Source organism: Lepidochelys kempii, chromosome 7 (genome assembly GCF_965140285.1).
Source record: "Lepidochelys kempii isolate rLepKem1 chromosome 7, rLepKem1.hap1, whole genome shotgun sequence".
Lineage (NCBI taxonomy): Eukaryota > Metazoa > Chordata > Testudines > Cheloniidae > Lepidochelys > Lepidochelys kempii.
The window spans coordinates 4,692,882-4,714,453 of record NC_136386.1 but is presented as its reverse complement, the minus strand read 5'-3'; the positions used below and the strand labels follow the sequence as shown (position 1 = coordinate 4,714,453).

Genomic DNA, 21,572 nt, shown 5'->3' with positions numbered 1-21,572 from the left:
ACAGAAGAAACCCTTTCCATGAAGGGGGGAGGGGGTTACAACTTAAAAAAATGAAGCCAGTGAAGAAGGGAAAGACAATAATCAGGAAAAGGAGAGAAAGCGAGCAAAAGACTGGGCCGTTTGGTGCCAGGGAAATGGTGCCTCCGGTTTCTTGCACCGGTTCCCCAGCCCCCCCCCCCCCCCCCGTTCTCTTGCCTGAAATCGTCTCGTTTACAGAAAATATTTGTTTGCACTATTTGTTGGTACCGGAGTTAATTGCTCGATGTGTTAGCGCGGAGTAAGCTGGATAAAAGTCGGCTCAGTGTGTATTGTGTGGGTGAGCTGTTGAGCTGTGCTTGAATCAACTGCAATCAGGGTTAGCTGGCGACTAATTAACGTGTGAGTGGCAAGGTGTAAAACAGTTCCCAACCCTCCCCTCCCTGGAATCTGCCGGCGAGGAGGAGAAGTTTGCGGAGGCTAATTAAATACTTGGCTAAAGCCCGCGCGCTTTGGGGAGAGCGGCGCGTTAGCCAGGGCTTGTTTTGACCCACGTTTTCTCTCCGGCCGCTCCGCAGTAGGGAGCGGGCCCATTGGGATGCAGGGGAAGATGGCGAATGAAGCCGGGAGGAGAGAAGGTGGGGTGAGAAAGGGCCATGTGCCCCCATGGGGCAGGGCTCCAGGGAGGATGCCCTTCCGACAGGAGCCAAGCTGGAGGCAGCTTGGCTTCGGCTGCCCTTTACCCAAGGCTTAAGTGTGTAATGAAAGAGAAGCCGGGACTCGAACAATAATTTTTACGTTCACCAAGGATGCACCAAGCCCAGCGGTGCCAGGGCTCAGCCTTGGCACAAAATCAGCACTGCCTTTGGCCTGGCTTGGCCTGGGGTTAGCTGCCCAGCTGTTTTCAGAAATAACTGGGGGCGAGGGAATCCGGCTCGGGGATTTTTTTTATTTTAAATCTACTTTCCTAGCTGCCTGCAGCATCCAGCTCAAGCCAGGCCAATGCCCCCTTCCCCTGGCTCTGCGCGCTCCCTTCCCCTAACCTGACCGCTCAGAGCCGGGCTAGCAAGAAAGGGAAGCTGGGCTAAAATTAACCATCGCCCCCCCAGGGCCCTTTTCCCCGAGCGGAGAGGGGCTGCTTCCCCCGAGAGACCCCTTCAGCCCCCTCGGAGCGCAGTGCCGGCCGAGGAGCGAGCTGGCCTGCCCCCTGCGTGCGGACGAGCCCTCCAGCCCGATCTTCTCGCCCCTCGGCCGCTTTGCAGCCTCCAGACCGCTCTTTGAGCGGCCTTTGTTCCCCGGGCTTGTTGTGGTTCGCAGGTGAAATAGGCTGTCTGCAAACAGCTGAATTCAAACGGCCCCGCTGGAAAAGGGGGCCTTTGTCAGCAGGACACAAAACGCTGAATTCCTCTAAACTTTCTTAGGCGTGCTGGGGGGGGGGGGGGGAGGGAGTGAGGGGGGGATATAGGGGCCTTTTCATGGCTTGCTTTACCTCTGGCCAGGCTAAATCTCTCCCCCTTCCCAAGCTCTCTCTGATAATCCTTCCCTTTATTTTAGAAACATACAAAACCAGGTTCCACGCCGCGCTATAGTGGCGCCCAGTGAAAGAGAACTGAGCAGCTCTGAAGCGGTGGAGGAAAATTGGTTCTGCTGAATAGCCCCAAAGAGGGGGCGAGCGCTTAATCAGGGCAGGGGAGGCTCTGCCCTGGCAGCCAGGCCCCCGTAAACAGGTGGCAATTGGGCCCTCAGTTAGACAAGCAGCAAAGTCCCTAGAGCTGAGGTCTGTAAAGCCCCCCTCGCGATCAAATCGTTGTCGTTAAAAGCGAAGCAAAACCAAAGCAGAGACGCCCCACCGTTGCAATGAGGTAGTGTGGCTTCTAAACGAAATTCAGCTGATGAAAAGGGGGCGAGTCACCAGCCCCAAAGCAGAGGGTCCTTCATCCCAGTGGGGCACCGCTCAGAGCAGGAAATTTGCAAAACCCCTTCTCAGGCGGGCGATGCCCCGTTTCAGACGCAAAAGCCCCAGCCCGGTCTGATGCGCTGGCCACGCCGGACCAGTGTATTGAAGGTTAATCGCCGCGTTACACGGGGAGGAGAATTAAACTTAGTTTAATTAACATTAATACACCGCCCTAATTAATGGGCTGGCTATTAATTTCGACATGCCGGGGAGGCTCGCAGAGAAGTGACAATTTATTAATGATCTGCAATGGAGCGGAGCGCAGATGGGTTGCCAGAATAACTCGAGCATGCTTGTGAGGGGGGGGGTGTGTGCGTTTTTTAAACAACCCTCCTCCTTTTTTTTTTTTTTTTTTTTTTAAAGTCCTGCCGCTCCCTCCCAGTGGCTTTTCTAACCCGAGTACTCACTACCGCGCTTCTTTCCACCCGACTTGTGAATCGCACTTGCCTTCTAATTTGCCACATGCAAAACGATTCCTCTGCTTTGCAAGTTGCTTTTGCTTCCCCCCCTCCCTCCTTCGCCTTAAAGGCTGGCGGATAAATTCTGTGCCTTAAACTGGCAGGAGGGAAGGAGGCGGCCCGCTGCACCTCAGCCCGGCTCTGGGGCTCGGGGAGGCTGCACCGTGGCCTCCCCATGTCATTCTGCTTGAAGTGACTTCGTGTGATGTCAGCTTTCAATGTCAGAGGCAGCGAGCTGACGCTCGGGAAGATGTTGGCTATCAAAATGTGACCGTGTGGCCACTCTGCGCTGCTGGGAGGCGTCTCGTCGGTGCTGGGCAAAGGTAACTCATCCCCGCACGGGCTGGACCCTCCCCGCCCCGGCTCGAACAGCGCCCGGGCGAGCTGGGGCTCCGGAGCCCGGCGGGGTGGGTGGTGGGGCTCTGGTTTGGAGGTTACTTTGGTGTGTTCCGGGTAATGAGCATTAAGCGGGTGTCCCCCCGCCCCGGGGCCATTGTTCTCGGGTAGGGTCATTTGAAGAGGCGGGGGGGAGGGGGAGCAAGGTGCTTATTAAGTTGATTTGTCTCCTGGCTTTTCTGGAATGCAGAGCTGGGACCGGGAGCGCCCAGCCGGGCTCGCTGCTCGCCTCCTGCCCGCCATGGCGAGCTCGGCGGCCGTGGAGACGGTCATGCCCTCCGCCTGCCCGCGCCACGACGGCAGGAGCGGCGCCTCCAACCCCTCCAAGACGCTGGCCTTCTCCATCGAAAGGATCATGGCCAAGGGCGCCGAGCCCAAGCCGGCCTTCGAGCCCAGGCCAGGCGGGCTGGAGCCCGAGCCGGGCAAGAAGATCCTCAGCCTCTGCCCGCCGCTCCCGTGCGTGCTCCCCGTCCAGCCGCTGGCCTACGAGGTGCACTCCAAGGCGCTGCTCAGCTACTCCGAGCTCTGGAAGGGCAGCGCCCTGCGGGGCCCGGCCGGGCTGTGCAAAGCCAACTGCGGTGCGTGCTGCAAGGCGGAGCTCGGCCTCGGGCACTCGCTGCTGCCGGCCAGCCGAGTCATCAAGCCCCAGGCCATCAGCCAGGCGGCGGGGATGCCGGCCCACGGCTCCGTGTACTACTTCAACTACCTGGACTCCGCGTACCACCCCTCCGAGCTGCTCCCCGGCCAGCTCTTCCCGGCCAGCCTGCTGGGCGCCCAGCCCCCGGCCGGCCTCTCGGCGCACCACAAACTCTTCCTGCTGGAGAACGCCAAGCTGGCCGGGCTGGCGCCGGAGAAGTTCCCCAGCGCCCAGTACCCCCACAAGGAGCGGCTCCCCGGCCAGCTGGACCAGGTGATGAAGGAGAACACGGCCCTGGCCGGGGAGAGGAACGGGGTGAAAAGCCACAGCAAAGTCAGCAGCTCCGCAGACGGCAAGCCCAAGAATTTCACCTGCGAAGTGTGTGGCAAGGTAAGGGGGGCCCTGTCCCGGGGCAGCCCAGCTCTGGGGTTCACCAGGCCGCCCTCCTGGTTGTTTTTTAGGGCAAAGCTGGGCCCTGGAGTTGCACCTTCCGGGGAACAGCCCAGGCGCATCCGTGGGGGGCCGGGAGAGGAGACAGGGCCCCAGCGCCCCTCGCCTGAAACGCTTCCCCTGTGTTTCCTCCTAGGTCTTCAACGCCCACTACAATTTAACTCGCCACATGCCGGTCCACACGGGGGCCCGGCCGTTCGTCTGCAAAGTTTGTGGCAAGGGCTTCCGGCAGGCCAGCACCCTGTGCAGGCACAAAATTATCCACACGCAGGTACGTGCCGGGCTTGCCTTTCGTTTCCCAACAAAATCAAGTTGTTCTTGTTTTATATTTTTATTATTTTACAGACGTGGTAACCGAGCGAGGGTCCCAAGCCAGGGGCCTCGCAGGGCTGGGACTCTGAACGTGAAGGAGGGCAAGATTTCCACACGTTTCTGCATGTATTTCTTCTCCTTGTCTTTCCCCAGGAAAAACCTCACAAATGTAACCAATGCGGCAAAGCTTTCAACAGGAGCTCCACGCTAAACACGCACATTAGGATCCACGCCGGCTACAAACCTTTCGTGTGTGAATTTTGTGGAAAGGGGTTTCACCAAAAAGGTATTTTAAAAACATCCATCGCCTCGTGTTTTTTTTTGTTTTGTTTTTAATTTAAAGTATCTGCCCGAGGTTCCAGCCAGGCAAAGCAATGCGGGAGAACGGAGAGGCTCGTTTTCCTAACCTGTGTGCCGCTTCAAATCCTTGTCCGCTTGATCTAAGCGGGAGGAAATGATTTGGGGAAACGAAGTCTCCCCACTGGACCCAGCAGAATAACGCCCAGCTGCCCACAACGTTCGGGGCGGGCTCAGCCGTATATAGCAAGACATGGAGGCGCTCCGCTGGGGCGGGGGACAAAGGGGTTATTAGAAGGGGGACCCCAGCAGTGTCCCGCGTGGCCAATCGAGGCTTAAAGCGGAGCTCCAGGTTGCCCCGGAAGGCAGCCACCAAGCCGGGCAGTTTACACACGTATTTCATCTGTTCGCTCTGCGTTTGGGTCTCCCTCCCGCTGGTGGAGTGTAACAGAAGGAACCATCCCCGGTGCAGACAAGTTTCGGAAGAGCCTTTCTCTTCCAGGGATTTTCCCTGCGAGGCGGGCCGCGGCCCGGCGAATTCCTGACGGTCTTCACTAAATGCGTTTCTTTCTTTCTTTCTTTCTTTCTTTCTTTCTTTCTTTCTTTCTTTCTTTCTTTCTTTCTTTCTTTCTTTCTTTCTATGAAGTGCCATTTCGGGGGCCCTTATCCAGGTTCCTCCGTTTGCCCTGGGTCAGGACACTGACCCGGCCTCTAATTTTGTAACGTGTCAGTTGTACGCTGCTCGGCTTTGATGCAAAGGGAGTCTGACACCTCCTTGACTCCCCCTTGCAGGACGCCTCCTAATGAAGTCTTGCGGCGCGAGCCTTTCCTGCAGCGGGGCAGAGCGGTGGAGCCCCAGCCCTCGGGGACCCCACGAGTAACCGCATTTCCCCTTTCCCCCCTTCTCCCGCGCGTAGGAAATTACAAGAACCACAAACTGACCCACAGCGGGGAGAAGCAGTACAAATGCACCGTCTGCAACAAAGCCTTTCACCAGGTCTATAACTTGACTTTCCACATGCACACCCACAACGACAAGAAACCCTTCACGTGCGGCGCCTGCGGCAAGGGCTTTTGCAGAAACTTTGATTTAAAGAAGCACGTCCGCAAGCTCCACGACAGCGCGACCCCGACGAAAGAGCTGCCCAGGAGTTTGCAAAGCTAAAAGCTCCTTTCGGCCCGCCGAGATTTCAGCCTGGTTCCCAGAGCCCGCGCTCTCTCCCAACCCGCCGCTTGCTCTAAAAACCAGCGTAGCAGGCGCCTAGCCCCCTGGATTCCGAGTCGCATTTGTATATAAGAGGAAACTTATTTAAAACTTCTTTGCCACTCGGCTCCTGGGATTTGGTTGTCTTGAGTTGAAGGGGGAAGAGGGGTTTGTTTTCACCTAACTTCTCCCAAGGGCCCATCTGTACAATATGTGCCGGCAGAGCAGTCTTTATATATGTCTGTAAAATTAAATTCTAATGTACAATCGAATAAGGAATATACATACATACATATATATATATATATATGGGATAATAAAAAGTCAATTCGGAGTCTTTTTTCGCCTTTTACAAAAGCTTCTACAGCTACTTGAATCGTTTAACAAAAAAAATTCCAGGAAGGGAACCCACCCGAGCGGTGCGGAGTCGATTCAGTGTCAACTCGGATTTCGTTCTGCTGTGGAAATGGCTGCGCGGCTCGCGTTTTGGTTCGATTCTGGCACTTTAGGCAAGGGGGGGGGGGAGATGACCACGGTTTGCTAGTAGCAGAAGCCGGAGTGAGAAATAAAATGCGAGATGCGAAGGAGCTTTTAAGAGCTGCAAGAAATAGTAAACCAGCCGAGAAAGGGCCCGAACCTGATCTCACCGCGCTCAGTGGCTCGAGATGGGAGGAAATCACCTGTTTGCTTAACTGCTTCTTCCCCGGGCTAGTCTCCCCCTTCCCCTCTTCAGGGAGGGGGACAGGACTGTGTCGGAAAGCGAAGCTTTGCCATCGCCCTTGCCCGGGGACGCCGCGGTGCGAAGCGCCCGGCGCAGCCCCTAGAAGTGCGACCGGCCGCTCCGGCCCGTGTAACGACTTTCCACCCAACATTGCGTGGGAAACGGCTCGGTCCCCTTCCCCCTGTTTTATGAAAGGGGTCGGCTTTGTTTTTGTTGGGGGGTGGGGGTGGGGTGGGAAGCCGAGACAGGCCGGGGAAGAAAGTTAAAAATACATGAAGGCAGGCAGCGAAATGAAACACAACCGCAGCGCGGACACACCGCGGCCGCGGCGCCTACTCCACATCTCCCCCTGCCCCGCGCTCGGAGGCGCTTAGGGACACGCCGGAGCGGGCGCCGCGGGCTCTCCCTATTACTGGCAGGAGGAGTTCGGCCTGAAGATGGAAGACAAGCGCGGCTTTCCAGAACGTCACCTTTTGGTCCCTCCATTAAGGCGCATTTAAGCCCGTTTCCTGAATGGCTATCTTTGCCCTGAATGCTGATGAACTGATCTCACGCTTGCTTTCTGAGTAATGACCCAAATTAAGAGAGAAAACACAGACCCTTCAAACCGCATTACATTAATCTAATCACTCCCAGCAGGGCCCAGCAACCCCTTTTTGATCAGAATATGGATAATCAAGCCCTTGGATTACACTAACTGCGCCCTTCCCCTCTCCCCCTTCCCTCCTCCCAGACTCTTAATATACAAGTGTCTATTCTGCCCACGTCGGGAGGAACAATATTATTCTAGCGGGGAAGGGAAACTCAGCCGGCCGGGCCTGTGCGTGCCGCTCAATCCAAGCTCGCCAATGAACACGCGAGCGAGCAGGGCACCAAATGTCTGGGGGCCGCTTTAGCGGAGGTTCACCCCCCCGCCTTAATTGAGTGGCTAAATGCGGGCAGGCGAGGAGCCCCCTGCATACCGCCCCGCTTGCTCCAGAGGGGCCCGGGGGGGCGCGTGATCAGATTTCCAAGGGGGCTTGCCATTGTTGTTTTTATTGTGGGAACGCGACAAAGTTCACCGATTTTAAGGCCACAAGCATCTTCCAACGGGGGCTATGCAGGGGGCCAGGCCAGGGGATTTCGCCGGTGCTGCCTCCTAAGGTCACTTTGCCTTAGAAGTGGCTGCAGGATTCATATTAATTTTCAGTTACAAAACCCGGCTCAGAAAAATGTCTCTAAATCTTAACACACACACACCCCCGCTGCAGGGATTCCTGCTCCCTAGAGGAGGTGCCGAGCCTGAGAGCGGGTCCCTTGACCCCACCGCGGGGAACATTTTAGGGCCTTTAGGGCCATTAGCTTGAGTCCCAGGCTCTGGCGAAGCGCTGGGCCACCCGGACTTAGAGTCACTGCAGACAGGAGCTGGGAGCGGTGTTTGATTGAACTTCAGCAAAAGTTCTCCCCCTTCCAAGTCAGCCTGGGGGGGGACGGGACACCTCTGCCAGGCGGAGGGCTTCAGGGCAGCACCGGGGTGCATTGCTCACCTCTGGGACAGCGGATTCCCAGCTGGGGTCTTTTCCACACCCCGCTCCGGCTGGTGTCCCTCTTCCTCGCCAGCGGGATCTGACTCTAAAGGCTGATCCTGCTCCCGGGAGGGGGGGGGGTTGCCGGCGGTTCAAGGGGAGCAGGATGGGCCCAGCTCTCTAGACGCTGGATCTAGCTTTCAAGACGCTGGGTCTGAGGGTCAAGCCCCAGCACCACTGGGAAGGGCTTGGAGACTGTCTTAAATGGTTTCAGAGTAACAGCGGTATTAGTCTGTATTCGCAAAAGGAAAAGGAGGAATTGTGACACCTTAGAGACTAACCAATTTATTTGAGCATAAGCTTCCCTGAGCTACAGCTCACTCACAAAAGCTCATGCTCAAATAAATTGGTTAGTCTCCAAGGTGCCACAATTCCTCCTTTTCTTTTTGCGAAGACAGACTAACACGGCTGCTACTCCGAAACTTATCTAAAGTGATCACTCTCCTTACAATGTGCATGATAATCAAAACGGGCCATTTCCAGCCATTGTAAGGAGAGTGATCACTTTAGATAAGCTATTACCAACAGGAGAGTGGGTTTGGGCCGCGGGGAGAAAACCTGGATTTGTGCTGGAAATGGCCCACCTTGATTATCATGCACATTGTAAGGAGAGGTTTCAGAGTAACAGCCGTGTTAGTCTGTATTCGCAAAAAGAAAAGGAGGACTTGTGGCACCTTAGAGACTAACCAATTTATTTGAGCATGAGCTTTCCTGAGCTACAGCTCACTTCATCGGATGCATATCGTGGAAACTGCAGCAGACTTTATTTATACACAGAGAATATGAAAAAATACCTCCTCCCACCCCACTGTCCTGCTGGTAATAGCTTATCTAAAGTGATCATCAGGTGGGCCATTTCCAGCACAAATCCAGGTTTTCTCACCCTCCACCCCCCCACACAAATTCACTCTCCTGCTGGTGATAGCCCATCCAAAGTAGGGAGAATGGTCACTTTGGATGAGCTATTACCAGCAGGATAGTGAGTTTGTGTGTGTGGTTTTTGGGAGGGGGGTGAGAGAACCTGGATTTGTGCAGGAAATGGCCCAACTTTATGATCATGCACATTGTAGGGAGAGTGGTCACTTTGGATGGGCTATCACCAGCAGGAGAGTGAGTTTGTGTGTGGGAGGGTGGAGGGTGAGAAAACCTGGATTTGTGCTGGAAATGGCCCACCTGATGATCACTTTAGATAAGCTATTACCAGCAGGACAGTGGGGTGGGAGGAGGTATTTTTTCATATTCTCTGTGTATAAATAATGTCTGCTGCAGTTTCCACGGTATGCATCCGATGAAGTGAGCTGTAGCTCACGAAAGCTCATGCTCAAATAAATTGGTTAGTCTCTAAGGTGCCACAAGTCCTCCTTTTCTTTTTGTCTTAAATGGGTGACTCCTTTTGCAGAAGAGAAACCGGGCCCTGTCCTCTGCAGGAGCGGGCAAGAGGGGCAGCAGGCTTCCTTTGCCCCCCAGAGAGGCGAGGCCCAGCGGGCTGCAGGGCCTGGCGGCGGGTGGGTCAAAACCAGGAGGTGGTGACACAAGAATAGGCGTCCCCACTAGTAATTTGCGAGGCCCCTAAAGCCAAAATGTGCATCGTAATTGCTCCTTTCTGCAGTATCGCTCCAGCCCCGGGGATGGGAAGCGCCTGGCTCCTAGGGGGCTGGCAGCGCAGGAAGGCAGCCTGCTTGCCCACGAGGTCCAAGAAGACTGGCGCAGGGGGCTGCTTTGCCAGTGCCCTGCATTGCCCCTACTTCCTTCATGTGATGCGTCTCCCGGCTCAATCAGCCAGCCTGGTCCCCTGGCCTGGGGGTGGGTGGGGTGTGAATCAACAGGTATCGGAGCAGCCAGCTACCTGCCTGCACCTGGGGGCGGGGGGGGGGCTGCAGACGCCTTTCCCGGAGGTGTTACTCTCCTGGTTCTCGCTCGCATCACACGCCACGATTTGAAAGGCTGCTGCCTGCTTTTAACGCCCGCCTCTGTCCCGGTTACCGCTGGGGAGGGGACGTCGCACAGCGGGGTGGAACCGCGGCGCCTGCAGCAGCCGGCCCCTGCCCGGCCACGCGAGCTCTCAGCCTCCGGCCCGGCCTAGCTCCGCGGAGCAGCAGTGGGAGAGCCGCGCGTGTGAACAGGCCGCTTCGGAGTGACTTTCATTCCCTCACAAGGAATGTTAAGGGGCGAGATCCGGATTCCCATTGAAGTGAGCGGCCCCAGGCCCGCCGGCTGCGGGGAGCAAGGTCGAGTCCTGATCGATTTAGGAGGAGTTTAAAGGGACTGCGGGGGGGGGGGGGATTATCTCTATTAGCGGCATCAGCAGCGCCCGCTTGCTCCCCGCTAAAGAGCCAGATCTTCACACGCCTCTAGGCGCTCGGGACCAGCTGGGTGCGGAGCCTGATCTTCGCCAAGGGCCCGGGGCTGGCCGGAAGGCAAGTCTGACATTGACCGGGGCATACCGCCCCCACTGCGGTCACCCGCTAGTCCGGGGGGCGGGGTATGTTCACACACACACACGAGACTCCAATTATCCCCCCCCCCCCCCGCAAGATGTTGCTGCTGTCCATGACTGCTCACACTTCAGCACTCTTGCCAGCAAGCCTCAAATCATAATAATAATACAAACACTCAGCCATGAACACAACAGCTTGAGCAGGCCCGCTACTTTATTTTTTTGGGGAGGGGGGTTAGAGGTACTTCTATGTAAAGTGACACTAAAGTAGCCAGCATTCCCCCCCCCCGTGTGCTCCATTTGCCTTGCTGCTGAGGAGAGGGGGTGCTATCCCCCACGTGCTAATTCCAGCCTAACACCTGCCCCCCCCCAGAAGATGAGAAGGGGGGGCAGGTGTGTGGAGCAGCAGGGGGAGGCCAGCGGGCTGGAGAGATGCACTGGGAAGCGACCAACCCAAAGGCAGATGCGTTGCCCTTTTCCCTGCACTCCGCTCTCCAAATGTCTGAGCAACCGGTTTGCTGCTAGAAACATGTTAATTGCCAGCGGAGCTCATTAAGGCATGCACATGCAAAACACAGCGAGGGAGATTAAATGGACAAAAGCGCAATAATGAACTGTCAACAATCGAGCCCATCTACACGACCAGCAGCACTCAAGAATGAGGCATTGGGAGGCAACAAAGGATTGTCTGGGACAGGAAGAAAGGACGACCTAGACTTTTGTTTAGTCAACACAATTGATTACAAATGAGAGATTAACAGGATAGCTCCAGAGTGTTTTTGAAGGAGGCAGAAGAGAAAAGTCCAATTAAGTCCACCGAATGTTAACTACATTGATTTCCACGGCCAGCCCCAAAGAAATTCTCATTAAACCATCCCTGGCGATCCCTTTTGGAAAGTAATTTGTCTCCCTGATGGAGCAGAGAAAGGGAGCCCTGTAAAGAGAAAGAAGCGCTAGTTCTTGGCACAATGCGCTTAGGAGACACACTGGAAAGAGCCAAAGGGGGAGTTAATGAGCATCTGACAAGCCGCTTGGATTCAGGCCTGGAGAGCAGTGATGAAAAGATGGAATTGGCCAACAACTATTCTTTATATCAAACATAAAAAGGCCAATCTGAAACAGGGCTGCTTAAAGCTGGTGGGGAAGAAAAGCAAGGCCCCCACTGGGGCTGGAGTGGAGAGCTCAGCTGCCCCATTGGGATGGAAAATGTATTGGCATGTCCTCTCCCCTCCAGGCCCCGGCTGGACATTATGGCCCTTAGCTAAGCTCCACCAGGTCAGTCAATAGCGAGCCTTCCCAGCTGGCCTAGGGATGGAGATCTCTGGTCCGCTTTCCTGCCTCCTGCCAGTGCTGGGAGGGCAGGTGATGCCAGCTGAACGCATCACTTATTTCTGAACCGTTGTAAGAAGCGAGACCCAGCCACAGCCACCAGGCCAATCCATCCCTTGCAGCAGGTCCCAGGAAGCGTCTCCTCCTGGCAGGAGCTCCTGCTGCCAGCCTCAGCGCAGTAGCTCCAGAGCACAGGAGCTTGCAGGGAAGCCTAGCTGTGTCACAGTCCCTCCTCTCTTAGAGCACGTCAAGACAAGGAAAAAAGTGTGTTTTAAACACATTAGCAGATGTGTTAAAATCCTACTTTCAGTTCAAGGTAGTTGCAGTTTTAACACTTGTTAATTGGTATAGAGAAATCCCAGAGTTAACTTGGACCAGCTAACACCTAGGACTGCCTTGTTTCCCAAGGATTTTGACACATTAACTCATCCATTAATAAAAAGAAAAGGAGGACTTGTGGCACCTTAGAGACTAACCAATTTATTTGAGCATAAGCTTTCGTGAGCTACAGCTCACTTCATCGGATGCATACCGTGGAAACTGCAGAAGACATTATATACACACAGAGACCATGAAACAATACCCCCTCCCACCCCACTGTCCTGCTGGTAATAGCTTATCTAAAGTGATCATCAAGTTGGGCCATTTCCAGCACAAATCCAGGTTTTCTCACCCTCCGACCCCCCCCCCCACAAACTCACTCTCCTGCTGGTAATAGCCCATCCAAAGTGACCACTCTCTTCACAATGTGTATGATAATCAAGGTGGGCCATTTCCTGCACAAATCCAGGTTCTCTCACCCCCTCACCCCCCTCCAAAAACCACACACACAAACTCACTCTCCTGCTGGTAATAGCTGGTGTTAGTCTAGGTAATAGTAATAGGTAATAGCTGGTGTTAGACTAACATGGCTGTTACTCTGTGTGTATATAATGTCTTCTGCAGTTTCCATGGTATGCATCCGATGAAGTGAGCTGTAGCTCACGAAAGCTTATGCTCAAATAAATTGGTTAGTCTCTAAGGTGCCACAAGTCCTCCTTTTCTTTTTGCGAATACAGACTAACACGGCTGCTACTCTGAAACCTGCCATTAATAAAACACCTTGTTTCCCTAATGAAGACATGGTCAAATCTGCACAAGTTTACCTGAACTAGCAGGATCATAGGGTCTCATTCAGCCTGCTAAAATTGGGCTGACCTGTGTCTACACCAGTGTAGAGTGAAGTTTTCAATTAAGATAGCTCAAGGTAACAATTAAAAATAAATAAGCTTTTTTCCTAGTCTAGACAAGTCCAGCGTGGGCACCCTTATATCAGTTTAGAACTGGTTTATATTGATTTTGGCCTAAGTCAGTATTGACTTTGGTTTAGAAACGGCCTATCCAGTTAGCTTAAGTCAATAGGAGGCTCAATTCATAAGCCCCTTTAAAACCAATTTGTCCACAGACACATTAGGGGTTTGCAGCAGTTTAACTAGTTAAATCTGTGTGTGCAGACAATGTCTTTAAGGAGCCCTTGTATAATTTTCCATGAAGCATTCTGGTTTAGGAAATATCACTGTTTTTTTCCTGGGTGTCTTATAATGAGACCGAAAAACCAGAGTTCCAGACAGGTGTCTGTAATAAACTGACGATTATTTCTAATGTGGTGAAAGTAAGAATCATATAAGCTGCCCTTTGACTACTTCAGCTGTGCGCTGAATTATGGGGTGAAATCCTGGCCCAGCTGATGTCCTAAACACGGAGTAACTTCAGAGCACCACCAGTTTGGCATTTAGAGGATGCAAACCTACTTCCCACAAATACAAAAATATCAGAGGCTTCAGGGCATAAAACTGATCTGTGAACTGATGAGAGTTAGGAAGAATCGACCCAGGGACCCTCTAGCGGCAGCCTCTCTCTGCCCTTCTTCCTTCCCCTCTTGTCTGCTCAGTTTTCCTGGGCCACTTCCCCTTTGGCAAGAATCCTGCAATGGCAAACTAGGGACAGGTTCACTGGTTTTCATAAAAAGAAAAGGAGTATTTGTGGCACCTTAGAGACTAACCAATCTATTTGAGCATAAGCTTTCCTGAGCTACAGCTCACTTCATTCGATGTATACTGTGGAAAATACACAAGACGTTTTTATACACACAAACCATGAAAAAATGGGTGTTTATCACTACAAAAGGTTTTCTCTCCCCCCACCCCACTCTCCTGCTGGTAATAGCTTATCTAAAGTGATCACTCTCCTTACAATGTGTATGATAATCATATGATAAGGTGGGCCATTACCAGCACAAATCCAGGTTTTCTCCCCACCGCCTCCCCCCAAACCCACTCTCCTGTTGGTAATAGCTTATCTAACGTGATCACTCTCCTTACAATGTGTATGATAATCAAGGTGGGCCATTTCCAGCACAAATCCAGGGTTTAACAAGGGGGGGTGGTAGGGGGGAGAAAACCTGTGGGCTCTGCCGCCACCCTGCGAGCCGACCCAGAGAAGCAGGCAGAGCCCCGGGTGGGCTGAACCCCCACCTGCGGGGGATGGCTCCATGGGCAGCCACAGGAGCGCCCCGCTACCTCCCTGCGCTGAGCTGTGCTCGCCTCCCCTGGCTGCTGGGTCCTTGCAAAGCAGCGGGCTGCGATCCCAGCTACCAGGGCCAGGCTTGGGTACCTCCCTGTCTCCCCAGGAGCCCGGGGGGTGGTGGTGTCTGTGCTCCTAACCCTATGTTCTACTATACGGGCGCGGGGTGGCAGCAGAGCCCAGCGTGAAACATGGGGGTGCTGCAGCCCCCCCGGCCCCCTTGTTCCCTTGCCTATGTGTTGGGGCCCTGTCGTTGGGGGTCCCAGGCCAAGGCATGTGTTGGGGTAAATCCGCTCCTGCCGCTATTTCTGCTCTAAGGTTTCAGAGATCCGGTAACCAGAACCAAACAGGATGCCAGGGAAGACATCGGATGGATTTACCTAATGGCATTTTCAATCCCGTTCCTTATGCAGCCGAGTATTTGCCTTACACTGAACAGAGCTGTTCATTGAGCTGTCCGCAGCTAGAGCTTTTCCATGCCTGATTACAGCTAGTTTAGTTACTGACATTTTACCAAAGAAAAACATGATTGTAGGCTAAACCCAACAGAGACGTAAGCAGTTTGTTGTTCCCAGTGTGTATTACTTTGCATTTGTCAATGCTGCCCACTCGCCTGGCTTGGTTAGGTCTCTCCCAAGCCCCTCAGAGGCTTCTCTGGTCTTGGTAAGTTTAAATAATTTAGTGTCAGCTGCCAATTTTGCGATTTTCATCTCCTATATTGAACTACTGGCCCCTGTACAGATGCCTGAGGTGTGCCCCTTAGCCTTTTGCAACATTCAAATTGCCCACATATTCTCACACTTTGTTTTCACATAGCCAGTTTCTGATCCATGATAGTGCTTTGCCTCACACGCCATGACTACTAATCTAATGCTTTCCTCCCATTCCCCCTTCATCCCTCGTTTTCCCTTCCAGATCTCATTTTGTGACATCTGCTCTCCCCCCGCCCCCGCACTGCCTAGGGACAGAGCAGACACATACCTGTCTCGCCCTCCCACATACCACACACACACCTCTGCCCTCCCACAGAACACATGGACGTCTGCTCGGGCACTGGCCACACTCTGGGGCTGGCACGAGACTCTAGCAGGGACAAGGGAACTGGCCTAGCAAGATGGGAGGAGGAATATTTTAAAGGCAGCGAGGAGGGGAAGGGGGACTATAGAGCTAGCTGTGACCTGTGTAAGTTCGACAAGCTCTATGGGAGAGCTGCCCTTTTGACGTTTATCAAAACCCTATTTCCCCTTGTTTATTCCTCCTCCCCCCCACTGTTCCTCAGACGTTCTTGTTAAACTCTGGATTTGTGCTGGAAATGGCCCACCTTGATTATCATACACATTGTAAGGAGAGTGATCACTTTAGATAAGCTATTACCAGCAGGAGAGTGGGGTGGGGGGAGAGAAAACCTTTTGTAGTGATAAACATCCATTTTTTCATGGTCTGTGTGTATACAGATTGATAGAGCCAGAAGAGTTCCCAAAAGTCACCTACTACTGGACAGGCCTAACAAAGAAAATAACAGAACGCCACTAGCCATCACCTTCAGCCCCCAACTAAAACCCCTCCAACGCATTATCAAGGATCTACAACCTATCCTGAAGGACAACCCATCACTCTCACAGATCTTGGGAGACAGGCCAGTCCTTGCCTACAGACAGCCCCCCACCTGAAGCGAATACTCACCAGCAACCACATACCACACAACAGAACCACTAACCCAGGAACCTATCCTTGCAACAAAGCCCGTTGCCAACTGTGCCCACATATCTATTCAGGGGACACCATCACAGGGCCTAATAACATCAGCCACACTATCAGAGGCTCGTTCACCTGCACATCCACCAATGTGGTATATGTCATCATGTGCCAGCAATGCCCCTCTGCCATGTACATTGGTCAAACTGGACAGTCTCTACGTAAAAGAATAAATGGACACAAATCAGATGTCAAGAATTATAACATTCATAAACCAGTTGGAGAACACTTCAATCTCTCTGGTCACGCGATTACAGACATGAAAGTTGCGATATTACAACAGAAAAACTTCAAATCCAGACTCCAGCGAGAGACTGCTGAATTGGAATTAATTTGCAAACTGGATACAATTAACTTAGGTTTGAATAGAGACTGGGAGTGGCTAAGTCATTATGCAAGGTAACCTATTTCCCCTTATTTTCCTAACCGCCCCCCCCCAGACATTCTTGTTAAACCCTGGATTTGTGCTGGAAATGGCCCACCTTGATTATCATATACATTGTAAGGAGACTGATCACTTTACATAAGCTATTACCAGCAGAAGAGTGGGGTGGGGGGAGAGAAAACCTTTTGTAGTGATTAACACCCATTTTTTCATGATTTGTGTGTATAAAAACAAACATCTTCTGTATTTTCCACAATATGCATCCGATGAAGTGAGCTGTAGCTCACGAAAGCTTATGCTCAAATAAATTGGTTAGTCTCTAAGGTGCCACAAGTACTCCTTTTCTTTTTGACTGATGGAGGTTTCTATGGCAGTGGGGACCTTTAACCATTCAATTCCAGATGTTCTAACAGCTGGTGTGTTGTGGATTCTGTTTTGGTAAAGAACTTAACAGTGGGTGGCATAGTTCCATAGAGATTAAGGCCAGAAGGAGCCATTAGATCATCTAGTCCGATCTGTCTATCACAGGCCATTGAATTTAATCCAGAAGCCCCTATACTGAGCCCAGGGACTTTAGACAGACCAAAGCATTTCAGCCCTCAAAACACCAAACGGTTGTGTGCCAGAGGCAGAGAGCAGGGGAGAGGGTGATGCCACCAAAGCACACGGATTGCCACTGAAACATGGCCATGCGTAAGTCGTTTTAACAGCATTCTGTATCTCTGATTTCCCCAGGGCTTTTTGAACCAGACATTTAAGTCAGGCTGGTGTATAAGGTCCAGAGGAGAAGCAGCCTACTCTGCCAATCTTCTGAGGCCCACCAAAGTGGCCCCCTTCTCCTTTTCTGCAGGACTATTGAAGGGGAGGGGGGAAAAGGGAAAACCGATTGCTTCAGGATTTATAGCTAGAGAACTTTAAATGCTTAAAAATTTCCCATCGATCAGGATCTTTGCCTTTCCCGATCTCTCCCTCCCATGCCCCCAGCTTCCCTTCACACACCTCAATGCTTCTCTCAATCCACTATACCCTTCCATGTTCCCCGTCTCCCAATTCTAGGAATCCCTACACATCCTAGTCCCCTACCCCCACTTCAGCCCCCTTTCCTACCCCTCCACACACACCTTCTTCCTGTCTTCCCCACAATGCCCTGTTTCAAATAGCACAGCACCAGGCCCCTTCCCCCCCTATCCCCAGTCTACACGCTTCCCCGTCAGCACCTCCTCCCCATTTCATCCTGTCTTCCCTGTGCATAAGCTACGCCTGGTGTCAGGAGTGGGTCGATTCAGAGCTGAAACCATTTCAAAGTAATTGCAACCCTTACCCTGCACACACACGAAACCAGCTCTGGACAAGCATCGCCCAGGCTGTACTCACAAGTAGCAAAGAGAGACAAAACACTGCAGCCTGAAAACTATACACGGATGCCCTGTGGGCAGAACATTTCTCCACTCTGTCTTCATGCACAGAGAAATAGAGCTGGGGCTTTCTTCAGCCTGGGTCAAGCCCCTGCCCAGCAAACCACTTTCTTTAGCCTATGAAGCAGGGTGGAGGGAGGAATTGACATACCGGATCTAGTGCAAGCAGGATCATTTCCCCAGCTCTTCCTGATCCCTTGCATTAGACAACCATTTTCTTTCCCCTACCAAGCCCCTCCCACACCATTCTACTGGCCCCTTACATCCCTGCTTTAATGAGCTCATAGTTAACCCATTTGCTGCTTGCCTTAGTGTGGAACATCACAAGCTATTTTAATGTTTTCATTATTAGCATAAAGCTTTGTAATTTTGCCACTAACGGAAGCTACTAAAAGCCACTTCTCCTCAGCAAGGCGAACAAAACAAATCTGTAGTTTCTAGGCCAAGCTACTTTGGAAATATTGGGAGCCAAAGAAAATTAGAACATTTTCCAAAAGTGAACTTCAGGCAAATTTTCAAAACACTGTGCCTTTAAAACTTCTGTTCAGCTCTGAATTTGACTTCCCGGGAACACTCTACCCTGAGATGAAATGCAGCATGTGACATTTCAGGAAAATCAGTTTCCTTCTAGGGAGGCTGGAGCACCTACCACTTTCTTTATTAATCCCAAATTTTAGAGCTGTGGCTTGACTCTTTTAGGCCCTGAGCTTGTGAAAACTTCACACACTTTATGAACTGTGAATGGCTGACTCCAGTGGGATTACTCAGTGTGTAAAATTAAGCACATGCATAAGTGTTTGCAAGATTGGTGCCTTAGTCAATAATAGAAAGTGTAATAAGGGTAGCTACTGTTCTCTGATACTACACTTGCTGGAAAGCATTCATTAAAATGGCAGATGCCACTTTGAGTGATACAAAAGTAATTGACAGGTTTCAGAGTAACAGCCGTGTTAGTCTGTCTTCGCAAAAAGAAAAGGAGTACTTGTGGCACCTTAGAGACTAACCAATTTTCGGGGTGGGGTGGGGTGAGAAAGCCTGGATTTGTCCTGGAAATGGCCCACCTTGATTACCATGCACATTGTAGGGAGAGTGGTCACTTTGAATGAGCTATTACCAGCAGGAGAGTGAGTTTGTGTGTGTATGGGGGTGGGGGGGGGGTGAGAAAACCTGGATTTGTGCTGGAAATGGCCCACCTTGATTATCATGCACATTGTAGGGAGAGTGGTCACTTTGGATAAGCTATTACCAGCAGGAGAGTGAGTTTGTGTGTGTGGTTTTTGGAGGGGGGTGAGGGGGTGAGAGAACCTGAATTTGTGCAGGAAATGACCCACCTTGATTATCATACACATTGTGAAGAGAGTGGTCACTTTGGATGAGCTATTACCAGCAGGAGAGTGAGTTTGTGTGCAGGGGGGCGGAGGGTGAGAAAACCTGGATTTGTGCTGGAAATGGCCCAACTTGATGATCACTTTAGATAAGCTATTACCAGCAGGACAGTGGGGTGGGAGGAGGTATTGTTTCATGGTCTCTGTGTATATAATGTCTTCTGCAGTTTCCACAGTATGCATCCGATGAAGTGAGCTGTAGCTCACGAAAGCTCATGCTCAAATAAATTGGTTAGTCTCTAAGGTGCCACAAGTCCTCCTTTTCTTTTTACAAAAGTAATTGATTGGCCCTATTCCCAATCACTGAATGAAGATACTGAAAGAGTGGCAGGTATTTCTAAAATCTCCTTGGATTTCACCTTTTAAAGAAGATTACGATTATAATATATAATTTTGCCAACAGCCCAATTGGTGATGAGGGTCTCAGTGCAGTTGGCACTGTACAAGGACGTAGCAAAAAGACAGAGCCTGCCCCAAAGAGCTCACAAGCTGGTTATGAGATGGAACAGGAGGAGGAGACAACAGGAGCAGAATGAGATAATAGTAAAGGAAGCAAGTTTTCGTACAGGAAGCTGTCTCACCGTCTTTGTGTGTGTGTATGTTGATGGCTAGAGTAGAATACATTGGATTAATGAGAAACCCCAAAAGTGATGTGCTCCTAGTGAATACAGGTTTGTATATATATATAACAATGTCCACATTATTGTAACATTGGAGGTCTACCTAGGAAAGGAGCACAGTGAAAAGAAAATCCTAGGTTTGATAGATCAATCCATCTCTGGGCTGAAGAACTAATGACTTAAGTTAGGATATCTTCGTATATCAGCAGAAATTGGTATTTGTGCAGCTTGTACAAGAGGCTGTGGGTGCTTTGCACCAGCACAACCACAGAAAGGGTTAAAGACCTAGGTCCAGATCCTCAAACCTGCTAAGGCTCAATGGAAGTTCAAAGCCTAACCACCTTTGCGGCTCTGGGCCTTTGTAACCCACAACATCGTGCTCAGTCAGTGACACTGCATGGGTTAACCGTGGGCAGAATTTGGCTGTAAAGCATGCAGGTATTTTAAATTCACAGAGAGCACCTAGGATCCTTTACAATCGTTTCTCCAAAATCCCACTAACTGTCATATATTCTATTTCCTTCCCCGCTGGTGCCCCTTGCCAAGATATTTTGCATAAATAGAAGCTTTCTAATTTATAATCAGCCTCCTTCTGATTCATTATATTAATGATTTGGGATGTCACCAAGATTGGATTGTGGCATCACTGAATGAATCCAGCAGGATTATAAAGGAAGAAAAGCACAAATGTACTCACAACACCTTGGCAATCAGAAACTAAGGGAAAGGAAACATGAAGAACACAACAATGTAGAGAAGCAGTGGCTCTTTAAATAATTCTAAATGCACCTCAGAGACAACAGAGAAAAACTGTGGCAGACTTCATTCAGACACAAACCAGTTTGTATGGATTAGGTCTCTCACATTATTATGCAAAAAGAAAAGGAGGACTTGTGGCACCTTAGAGACTAACCAATTTATTTGAGCATAAGCTTTCGTTGGTTTTAAATTGGTTAGTCTCTAAGGTGCCACAAGTCCTCCTTTTCGTTTTGCGAATTACAGACTAACACGGCTGCTGTTACTCTGAAACCTCACATTATTATGGGCATTTATTTCCAGGGAAGCACAATGACAAGCTAATCTACTGTTTCCTTTGAATTATCGTTGCTATTAAGTGATCACAAATATACAAAGATTTCTTTAGTTTGCTTTATTTTTTTTGGCATTGAGTTTGTGTCTGGCCCAGAACATTTTACTTTCCTTTGAAATATAAACGTTCCCCTATTTGTTCCATAGTTTAGACCTTCAATGAGCCTGCTCTGTCTCATTTCAAAGTTCCAGAAAAATGAAGGAGTAATGCTCCTTTTATAGCATCTTGGCTTTGAGCTTTCTTAAGCCTCATGTGTCTAACTTAGAGCAATTCCATCCTCTCAGATAACCAGTTGCTTCTGTTGTAAGAAAAGTCTTTGAGCAGAGGCAAAAACACATATTTTGTCGCCAACGCAAGGGGAAGCATGCAGTTTGGATAGAAATTTAAACAAAGCTGCAGGCATGCAATTCACTTAAGCAAATTAGCCACCAGAATCTATTATAGAGCAACAGTCAAAGAGCTTTGAATGACCCTACTGGGAACATATACACACTAATAATTGCAGATATAGAAATATAAGCCTGGAAACAAAAACTGTTTTGTGACACAGCTGGGTCTATTTGACAGGTACTCATTGACTGTGGGCTTAAGCTATAAACTGACCAAAGAAACAGTGATTAA

The 21,572-nt window shown here is 51.0% G+C and overlaps 1 protein-coding gene across 1 annotated transcript; it reads left to right on the top strand.

Moving 5' to 3' along the window:
* The first annotated feature begins 2,463 nt into the window (after nt 1-2,463).
* Nucleotides 2,464-6,016, top strand: FEZF2 (FEZ family zinc finger 2). Its single transcript, XM_073354799.1, has 5 exons — nt 2,464-2,714; nt 2,978-3,814; nt 4,011-4,145; nt 4,340-4,472; nt 5,401-6,016. The coding sequence occupies exons 2-5, from the start codon at nt 3,029-3,031 to the stop codon at nt 5,646-5,648; spliced, it is 1,302 nt and encodes a 433-aa protein (XP_073210900.1). The 5' UTR covers nt 2,464-2,714; nt 2,978-3,028; the 3' UTR covers nt 5,649-6,016.
* The last annotated feature ends 15,556 nt before the right edge of the window (nt 6,017-21,572 follow it).